This window comes from Oncorhynchus mykiss, chromosome 13 (assembly GCF_057628025.1).
Source record: "Oncorhynchus mykiss isolate SJ-2025 chromosome 13, ASM5762802v1, whole genome shotgun sequence".
NCBI classification, from domain to species: Eukaryota; Metazoa; Chordata; class Actinopteri; order Salmoniformes; family Salmonidae; genus Oncorhynchus; species Oncorhynchus mykiss.
This window is the reverse complement of record NC_143034.1, coordinates 38,058,933-38,070,145: the sequence shown is the minus strand read 5'-3', so window position 1 is coordinate 38,070,145 and position 11,213 is coordinate 38,058,933. Positions and strand designations below refer to the sequence as shown.

Sequence of the window (11,213 nt, the reverse complement as noted above, 5' to 3'; positions counted from 1 at the left end):
TGACTCACGTGGTCATTAAAATGAAAAATGAAAGATTCTGATGACTAATTTTTATCCCAATTTGACTTTGTACACTCGTTTTCTGAGTCCCAATATTGTTGTTCTTATTCCTGTGTAGCAACACTGTGCTTTTAAAGTAGTTTCAACATTTGATTAATAAGGTACTTCTTATTAACTGCATTACAATTGCAGAGCCAAAACACCTAATGAAGAGGGGACTTAAAGTAAGAAAGTTGAGTTGAGTGTTTTTTGTAATAACACAGGAAGAAAACAGACGGCTGCTTATACTGCCTGTGTAATAACAACAACAACGCAACTTCATTATTATGCAATTACTAAAGTACAATGTCTAACAATGCTACCATCACCATGTTACCATAACAAAGTGCTGCCATCACTTTCTTCCATATGGTTTCTCTCTATGGCTGGACATAATCCATTTGGAGGAAAGTTATGGAAACACTATGTAACGCTGTTAGTTTTGCAGGTCTTGACACAAACCGGGGCGCCTTGGCACCTACTACCATACCCCGTTCCAAGCCACTTAAATCTTTTGTCTTACCCATTCACCCTCTGAATGGCACACACACACAATCCATGTCTCAATTGTCTCAAGACTTACAAATCCTTCTTTAATCTGTCTCCTCCCCTTCATCTACACTGATTGAAGTGGATTTAATGAATTACATCAATAAGGGATCATAGCTGTCACCTGAAGTCACCTGGTTGGCCTATGTCATGGAGAGAGCAGGTGTGTCAAGGCACAAGGCGAAACCCAGATGCAGACACAGGAGGCATATGATTGGAGTCTTACCATGTTTATTCATCTAAAAGGGGGTAGGCAAGAGAATGGTCATGTACAGGCAAAAGGTCAAAACCAGTCCAAAAGGGCAGGCAGATTCAAAGTCAGGGCAGGCAGGATGATCAGGCAGGTGGGGAAGTAGTCCAGAGTCAGGCAGGGGTCAAAACTGTGAGGACTAGCAAAAGAGAATAGAAAAAGGAGTACGGGGGGGGGGGGGGGAAACACTGGTTGTCTAAACATACAAGACAAACTGGCACAGAGAGACAGGAAACACAGGGCTAAATACACTGGGGAAAATAAGCAACACCTGGAGGGGGTGGAGACAATCACAGGGACAGGTGAAACAGATCAAGGTGTTTTTAATGTTTTATATTCAGTGTACAATTTACAAATGAGCAAGTTGATTTCTGCAGCGTAGTAACTTTGAATATTTGAATGAACACCTTTAATCCATGTGAATACTTTACACAATCACAACAAAATAATAATGGGATCGCCATATTGCCTTGTTGGCACCAGCCCGCACAAACACCTACACAATGTTTGGTAATACACAAGTACAATATGTGGCGGTATATCATCGATTCTGTTTGATGCTCATCAACAGATGGACTTGTTCACTTGTGTATGTTCCAACGATGGACCCATAGTAATGCATGTCAAGCCAATCTGTCAATTAAGAAAAACAAAGCCTTTGAAAAGCCCTGCCTTTTGGTAAGTCGTTGTTTACCAAAATGGACTTGCAAAGCTTGGTCATGCTGTTCTTTGCACACAAAAGAGCTGAGATAATTGAACTTCCCCATGAGTCTCAGAAATTGTGCAGGTAGGCCTATTTCTTCTGTTCAAAAACATACACGTAAAGGGATTTTTTATAAAACGTAAGTGGTACATTTCCTACAGTCAAGCAAATGTGACTCACTATCCAATATGGTAATTAACTCTAGTGCAGCAGGCTACATTAAACATAATTTGTCTTTCTGTGTTCTTTCTGTAAAGAAAAAGGTGACATGAACGGTTGTGGTTACATGTTATAAATAACCACCAATGTTCTCAAAGGAAAAAATTTTGTTTTCAAAGGAGAGAAAATTACAATGGAACTTGAAGTGCCTTTTAACATAAATGGCCATCGTCAGTAATGGACAGCTTCTCTCCATGGGGTTCACTGGCTCTGCGTCCCAAATAGCACCCTTTTCCCTACATAGTGCACTACTTTCTACCAGAGCCCTATGAGAAATACTGTTCTACATAGGGAATAGTGTTCCATTTGGGATACAGACGGGGTATCTACTACAGCTTTCTACTTCTGTGCCCCCGAGTGGCACATGTGAGTCCAGATAAATAAATTAGGCACTTGGCATAGTGTGTGGATTATACCACCCATACGCATTTCACAGGACATATATCCTTCTTATGTATACAAACACATGCAGAAACAAATATGTATCACAGGAAACATGTAGCACAATTTTCCAGATGTTATATCCACACCAATGACCACAGCACAGCAGATGGATACGGTACGCTTTTCTGACCGACCGTGACCATGGCCATTATTCTTGGTGGCACGGGACCCAGGCTCGCACCAGCTGGAAAATTGGCTTTTATTTGGAGGCAGGGCCTTTAAAAGTAAACCACATGGAGGGGCCATGAGACACCAGTAACAGCTCTCCGACTGGCAGGACCAATATTTCACGGTGACGGAAGAAGTAGGTCAGCGCCAAGTAGTAGACGAGCTGTTGCTGAGAATATCGCTGGCCCCAGTGGACATTTTTAGGAATCTTAGGTACTTTCTCTCCACAAGGTACAGGTGACTACTCTGTCATGAGTTTCCAGTGTTTTCCCAGCCAATCAGACCTGCTCACAGACAGGTGGGATTTGGAAATGTCACTTTGAGAAGTGTAATTGTAACATGTTTGAGGTTCTCACAAAAAACGAATTTCTTTGCATGTCAAAATGATTTCCATACACCGTACCGAACTCCCTTTCTGAACGATACGTTCAAATTCCACCCCTACTCACAAAGGTTGCAACTGGGATGATACGATTCATAGACTTATCATGTGCTATTTGAGCTGTGTCAGGTATCAGATTATGTTGTGTTTGGATGGTGTTGAGTTGCCCATTGTTGCCCAAATTGCTCACTTACACCTTGAATTCTGTTGATACAATTATGCGAGCAACAGAAATTCCAACCCCATGTATCAAACAGTCCTTGAGACTCCAAAATCTTCCAAAGGTATTTTTTTTTTCTCAGCTAGAAAGAAGTTTTTCATTAGTTCATCCACTTTATTGGAGGGTGAAGTCATATGTGTAATGCTGTGGAACTGTTATATCGCCCTCATAGTTTATTGCCTCTTTGAGAAAATACGGTTTGAGAACCTCACATTTTGCATCTGCGTCTCCTGTTTCATTACAGTAATTGAGTTAGCGCTACTTTGGGCACTTTGCACATTGAATAGAAGAAAGGGGCTGGTGCCAGTTGCATATAAAGCAATTTAGACACTCCTTGGAGTTTCCATAGCAATAACCAACAAACAAGCTGTTATTCCTTTTGATAAGTAATAATATCACTAGTCCCATTTTCCCTGTTCAAACATAATTACATCGTAAGAAAGCACTTTAGCACTTGCTGAAAGCTCTCACAGTGTCATTGCGATTGATTACACATAATTGTATATTTTCAAGTGGTTTTGGCTGTGATAATGTTGTCAGTGAGAAAAACCATAAGAATATCCAACCAAGTCATAACAAAACATGTAATAGAACTAAAGTGCAATATTTATTAGTAATTTAAATTATTTTATTGTTATGGCACATTCAAATTGACAGATTAAACACACGTTAAAACATTTAAGAGATACAATTAAGAGTATACTAATGAAAATAAGTGGTTACCTCAATGAAACACCAATCCTGGTTTCAGGGAGTATTTCTCAGAAAAAGGAACCTACATGAAAGGCAGAAAGAGACTAAATGATTTCCCTGCAGAGAGAGAGAGAGAGAGAGAGAGAGAGAGAGGCTACAAAGCACAATTAACACATGTATCTACTTGGTGGAAAACACTTTCCATTTCTACTCGGATACAGCTCGTGCCTCACTATAGTGGGTAAGGACGATAGTCTGTCTCTGCTTCACTGGTGTTTAGATAGTTTAGTATAAGCATTCACGGCAGGGAGAGTGCCTGGAGTCAATGACACGCGATCCAATAAACTGATGGCCGGTGGCGGCGGCTTTCCCGACACCCCACTCCAGCCCCGATCAAGCCCCCCACCTGTGTGTTCATATTTGGGAGTAATGCATCACAGAACCTGTCCCCTGGGGGGTGTCTTAACAGTCCGATGTTCAGATTTATGCCAAGTGATCAAACATGCCTTATTAGCATAGCGTAGCCTAGCGCTGGGGCTAACGCTCCCCCACACTGGCTCAAAGACCTAGTGTGGCGCCAGCCCTCCATCTCTCCATCCCCATTTATTATTACATGCTTAATTAGCCTAGCGAAGCGCTGGGACTAGGCAGCTAGCTCCTTCACACACTGCTAGCCCTCCCTCTTGCCCATTTATTATTTACGCCTGACGATCCCTCTGTTAATTCTGGAAAAGAGAAGTCTTTCATCAATAATGAAAGAGCCTGTCTTTCCAAAAAGAGAGATTGTGATGTTGAGGTACAGGTTATGGCTTGTAATGAGTAAGGCATGTATTATCAGCCATAGAAATATGATTTCTGGAACAGGCATCCTCATTTAAGTCAATGTTCAGGTCAATGTTCCATGATTCTTTTTCTAAGTTATTGACGATTCTATTTCTATGCTCCCCTGTCGTTATTGTTATAAATTGTGTATAATTGCACCACACATTTTGGATGGATGGTGATATATTAAGTGCTCTGAGTATCTCTTGTCTCTCATCCCTGTGTTCCCTTGAAGAAATCAGTGCAAAGGTTCTGAAAGAGCAGCCAAGGCTTAGCCTCCCCCTTCTCCTCTCTCTCTCTCTCTCTCTCTCTCTTTCTCTCTCTCTCTCTCACACACACACACACACACACACACACACACACACACACACACACACACACACACACACACACACACACACACACACAGGAGGCACACACACAGGGGGCCGCTGGAGGGGACGTGTGTGTGAGGGTGTGTGTCACTAGTCTCAGTGGAGTGTGTGTGTGATTTGTGTGTGTGTGGGGGTGTGTGTCACTCGTCTCAGTGGAGTGTGTGTGTGATTTGTGTGTGTGGGGGTGTGTGTCACTCGTCTCAGTGGAGTGTGTGTGTGTGATTTGTATGTTATTGAATCCCCCCCCCCCCCCCCCCGAGCGTCTTTGCCCTCCCCTGATAAAAGGAGGATCTCGACATCTGAGGGGTTGGGTGGACTTCACAGCAGGGATCAGTCACTCTGAAGGAGAGGGACGAGGGCTTTAAAGAGCATGGGCCAGGAGGGGAAAAGAAGGGATGAAAAAAGAGAAGAGCATTTGATGGCAGGAAGCAGCTCACACATGACCATCACCATCGCTCCCTTACACCCCTATCTCTCTTTCCCTCGCTCTCTCTCTCGTCCTGCAGCTGTGGCTTTCTGAGCATGCCTCTTCGCCATCCAACGGCTGAGCGCACACGAGTGGGGGAAGGAAGAGAGGCAAGAGAGGAGGGGCGAAAAGAGATTCCAGCAGACCTAGTTTGAGAAGGCACAGACAAACAGAACCTCGAGTAGGAGCAAGGAGGGCAAATATTTATATATTTTCACATTAGAGGACATTTGAAACAGGGAGATTTGACAATGCTGTGGCAATGTGATGGCCATTTGCAACTCCTTTTCGGAGGGGGAAAGAAGATGACAAAGGAGGGAAAAGGGCTTTTCGTTGATGGCCGTGTGTGTGTCTCAATGGGCAGTAGGGCACGTCCGGCATTCGAGGGTTGACCGCACTCCGGTGGACATTCTAGGACACTCACCTAGAACAGATAGTTTATCAAAGGGACACATTATTTTTATCGTTCCGCATGAAGAGCTTTCGGTTGTCAAGGGGAGAGAGCATCTTTGAAGTGAGAGCACTTGTTATTGAAAAGGACAAGAAGCTTGTTGTTTTCAGGGATTCAACTTGAAAGATAAACTTTTATCAGTCCTTTCTTTTTGAGGTTGCACACACAGGTCCCTGTTCCCTTTTGTGACTCAAAAGGGGGAGTTCGGGGGAGGATTTTGTGCGTCAGCGGAAAGACAACATTGGAATCGCAGTTGTTCATTTCCTTTTGTCAACACAATATATTGGGAATATCACAGTGTTGGGAACGTGTGAGGATTACAATGGAGACGAAACCTATCATTCGTGGCAGTGGACATTCAATACTCAAATAAGGAACCATATCCATCATGTTTTTTCACTCCGTGCCACTGTATGGAATTAGTGCTGGAGTTCCCAATTCCACATTGGCATCCAACCGGAAATGTAACGCTGCGAATCCTTATGATTGATTGTGACTGGAGACGTAAGTGTAAGTGCATTGCTGAAACCAGTGGCGCTTTTTCTTACTGCTCGGGAAGAGCTTTTTATGCGGCAGCTTATCTACAATGTCCAACATCTAAAATGATATCAACCACTGACAGAATTACACGAACATTAAAGTAAGAGCAATTAAAGTAGAGCAATTAAAGTAGAGCAATTCCCAGTTACTGAAGATACTAAAGGACTACAAATCAATGACGTGGAGGTATTGTGTTTAGAGTGTAGCGTTTTAGAGTTAGGGCAAAAACTATTGGCAGTAAGGATTTTTTTTTATTACAGTCCCTAGGCAGCAATGCGGTTTCAAAGTTACTCTGCTTGACTGTTTCCCTGCTTGTTAAATACTGAATAGAGGTTGAAGGATAACTATTCATATTTACGAGGGTATTTTGGGGGAACTGATGGCAGGTCATGCAAGTGGACCTGACTTTGTACTCATCTGATAGGACTAAAACTATCTGAACCAACTGGTGGTATATACCTGATTCAACCAACAGGACTAAAATGAACTGATGAACAGAGACAGTTACCACACGTTTATTATAATACACAACCCTCTTTGAACCCAGGTTTTTGCTTTGACCCACAACCTTCATTTATTTGATATTTTATTACATTGGTTTCACTTCTTTCTTGGACCTATTTTTCTCTTTGACCTTCGGCATCTGGTCAGTAATGGTGCCACCACCGCCCACCAACAAGCCTCATGTGTGCTTGTCGGCCATCTTGATCATGGGTAGCATGGCGCTGATGGACGCCTACCTGGTGGAGCAGAACCAGGGGCCCAGGAAGATTGGTGTGTGCATCATGGTCCTTGTGGGGGACATCTGCTTCCTCCTCGTCCTACGCTACGTGGCTGTGTGGGTGGGTTCCGAGGTGCGGACCTCCAAGCGTGGCTACACCATGATCCTATGGTTCTTCTACGTCTTCGTTCTGGAGATCAAGGTCTACTTTGTCTACCAGAACTACAAGGCCGAGGACGGGAAGAGGGCAAGTTTGGACGGTTGGACTGGCGGCGGCGTGGACGGGGTGGCACGGAAGGCGCTGACATTGCTTCTGTCCATCTGCGTGCCCGTCGTCTACATCACGTTGGTGGCCATCGACCACATGGAGTACGTGCGGCCGCAGAAGAAGAAGGAGGAGATCCGGTGTCGACTCTTCTGGGTGGTGGTGGACTTGCTCGACGTCCTGGACGTGCAGGCCAACCTATGGGAGCCTCAGAGGAGAGGGCTCCCCCTATGGGTGGAGGGACTCATGTTCTTCTACTGCTACATCCTGCTGCTGGTGCTGCCGTGCGTGTCGCTGAGCGAGATCAGCATGCAAGGGGTGAACATTGTGCCCCATAAGATGATGCTCTACCCGATTCTCAGCCTAGTGACTATTAACATTATCACTCTCTTCATTCGAGGCGGGAACATGGTTTTCTATAGGGACTCCAGGGTGTCTGGGATACTGATGGGTAAAAATGTGATCGCCATTGTTCTTAAGACATGCAGTTTCGTCCAATATCGGAGGCATCTCGGTGAGGTCCCGTCTCCCGCTCTTGGGGTAGAGATGCAGAAGAATTGCGTTGTCCACGGCCCGAAAGTGACTATGCCTGTGCCCATGCCGATGCCCATGCCACCCCAAGTAGTGATTCAAGACTTCACAAAGTTTCCTGAAGAGATGGTGTGTGTGAGTGACACAGAGGTTGAGCAAACGTGACACACGTCTTGGTGAGAAAGTGCTAAAGATACATAACATATTATAAGCTTTATTATAGGACATTATAAAAGACTAATTCATGCGTATAACAAGTTATTAAGCATGATGCTTGCAGGGCTTCAGTAAAGTGTTACCAGAACAGTTGACACAAGGAAGCACTGTGTAGGGTCACAACAAGGTGTTGCACCATTTCCTAGGACAAGGGAGAAAATTACTATAGGGAGAAGTGAATGTGTCCCCCCCCCCCCCCCCCCCCCATGATGATGATCTAATGGAGAACAAAAAACAAAAATGAAAGGATCTTCTTAAGTATCGGACCCTTTTATTAAATGTTTGCCTAAAATGACATACCAAAATCTAACTGCCTGTAGCTCAGGACCTGAAGCAAGGATATGCATATTATTGATACCATTTGAAAGTAAAACCTTTGAAGTTTGTGGAAGTGTAAAATTAATGTAGGAGAATATAACACATTAGATCTGGTAAAAGATATTAAACAAAAAAACATGTGTTTTCAATTTTTTTGTTCTGTTCCATCATCTTAGAAATGCAAGAGAAAGGCCATTAAATTGCATAGGAGTTTAGGCGCCAGATGGCAGCAGTGTTTGTGCAAAGTTTCAGACTGATCCAATGAAGCATTATATTACTGCACAAAATGCAATTGTATCAAAATGCAATTGTATGATGTCTGCCCAAATGTGCCAAATTGGTCAATTTATATATTTTCAAGTACATAACTATAGAGAACATTCAAAAATGATATGGTAATAAAATATTTCAATTTACACACTCCCAGGAATGTTATAAATGATGGATAATTAGCTTCCCTAAAGAAAAGACACTAACCTTCACACATCTAGATGGCCAGGTGTGGTGGGTGTGTTGGGCCAGACACAGCAGGGGTTCAAATTGTATAACCCAGTTCCTACATTTGAATATAAACATGGATTTTATCAAACAAAACTACGCTACATTTTATCTCTGGGACTCTCAGCAAGATTACTGAATGTAACTACATTATTTACCTTCTGAGGTTGAATGTATCAAACCAGTTGCCGTGATACATTTTTGTTGTTGTTGTGTCCTCTCCTCAAACAATAGCATGGTATTTTTTCACTGTAATAGCTACTGTAAATTGGACACTTCAGTTAGATTAATCAGAATTGAAGCTTTCTGCCCATATAAGACATGTCTATGTCCTGGAAAGTTGGCTGTTACTTACCATGTCAGTCTAGTCACATTAGCGCATGTTAGCAACAACCGTCCTGGTATAGGGACACAGATCCCCTAGAGGAAAGGGATACTTATATTTTAATAAGACGTTGTGCAGAACAAAGTATGATGTATCTTTTAACTTGGGGATGATTTGTGTCTCTTTGTGCACCTGTAAAACTACCTAAAAATATGAATGTGCTGGATTCTGGATAAAGTAAATGAAAGACATTCTGTGTTTATTATTTATTTCACCATTGTAGAGGCAGTTCAATGAACAGTAGAGTACTTTTACTCTGACCGGTCCTCCTTTCCAAACTGTTTTTGTTCTAATGCTGTTTGAGTGTCAATGTGAACCATTTGTATTGACTGACTTGTCTTTGATAAATGAGCCCTGCATTGAAAGAGTTCAGGTTGTGATTGTTATGTATTTTGCATTCGATTAAGCGATATGCGTAACACTGAAGAGCTTTAAAAGAAAAAGGAACAATTTGAAGCATTTTCTTTTACAATAATTTTTTATTTTGCTAAGAGAAGTTGACTTTTTTCTTAGACGATTTCTTACTGTTCACTGTGGTCAACAAAATAAGATTGAAGAAAATACTTTAATGCGACTGGTATATGTGTCTCCGAAAATAGGCCTTTATCAAATATGTATTGAAAATGAAAATGGCCGATGCCCGCTAACTTGTTCTGACACGTCCTTATGAAGCTGAGCTTTTCAGCTTAGTTGTATGTGTATGACTACAAAGACAGACATTTGTAATGAAAGCAGAATATGGTGGAGAAATTACAAGATTATGTTATAATACTGTTATTAATACTATAATACTGTTATGCTGTCAAATGGTTGTTTTATGCAAGAACTTTTTAGAACTTTTTCATCTGTATGTGTTCTACTGAGGATGGGCTTCTGAGCGATTGAAAACTGACAGAAGATTTACGATGTCTTTGGGTGATAAGCCTAACAAGACCATAGCATGAGTTAATGTTTCTATACTGGGGTACCAGAGGGAGATGGCTCCAGTGTTGAGTTGGGGGCCAGACCCTGGTCTCTACACAATGAGAATAGTCTTTACAGCAGATACTGTTTGCTGTGAATTATTAGTATCTTTCATACAAATCCGAACTTTTGTGACCCAATCATACATCTGTGATTTGTCATGAACATCCAGGAGGATGGACTTTGCTATAAAATGCTGTGGCTTAGTCCTGCTGGTTGGGCTCTCAGCGAATCACCTACAGGAGGGTTGTTGGCAATCTCCATTACTGCAGTAATTAAATAATAAAGTTGACTTGTTTTGAAGAAATGTAAAAGTCTCTCCTTTTGATTAGAATAATTCCACAACAAGACATTTTATCAAGGAGAGATATTCTGCACACATTCGTGTTCAGACAGAGAAATCACAAGACAACTTCTGTCCTGTGAAAACTACATATTTTTATAATTGAGGCATGGCTGTTCTCTTCACTTCCTCAATTCACCGTTGGAAGATGGGTTCTCATTTTTCAAAAGTCCAATTTCAGTATACAGTGGGGTGAACAAGTATTTGATACACTGCCGATTTTGCAGGTTTTCCTACTTACAAAGCATGTAGAGGTCTATAATTTTTATCATAGGTACACATCAACTGTGAGAGACATAATCTAAAACAAAAATCCAGAAAATCACATTGTATGATTTTTAAGTAATTAATTAGCATTTTATTGCATGACATAAGTATTTGATCACCTACCAACCAGTAAGAATTCCGGCTCTCACAGACCTGTTAGTTTTTCTTTAAGAAGCCCTCCTGTTCTCCACTCATTACATGTATTAACTGCACCTGTTTGAACTTGTTACCTGTATAAAAGACACCTGTCCACACACTCAATCAAACAGATTCCAACCTCCCCACAATGGCCAAGACCAGAGAGCTGTGTAAGGACATCAGGGATAAAATTGTAGACCTGCACAAGGCTGGGATGGGCTACAGGACAATAGGCAAGCAGCTTGGTG

The 11,213-nt window shown here is 42.1% G+C and overlaps 1 protein-coding gene across 1 annotated transcript; it reads left to right on the top strand.

Annotated features, from left to right (window-relative positions):
• Nucleotides 1-5,291: 5,291 nt before the first annotated feature.
• On the top strand, nt 5,292-10,524 carry LOC110486067 (transmembrane protein 121). The gene has a single exon (XM_021557385.3). The coding sequence runs from the start codon at nt 6,974-6,976 to the stop codon at nt 8,000-8,002; it is 1,029 nt and encodes a 342-aa protein (XP_021413060.1). The 5' UTR covers nt 5,292-6,973; the 3' UTR covers nt 8,003-10,524.
• Nucleotides 10,525-11,213: the final 689 nt, after the last annotated feature.

Excerpts from the sequence above, each read along its gene's own strand:
- LOC110486067 (XM_021557385.3), top strand. The coding sequence starts at position 6,974 with ATGGTGCCACCACCGCCCACCAACAAGCCTCATGTGTGCTTGTCGGCC.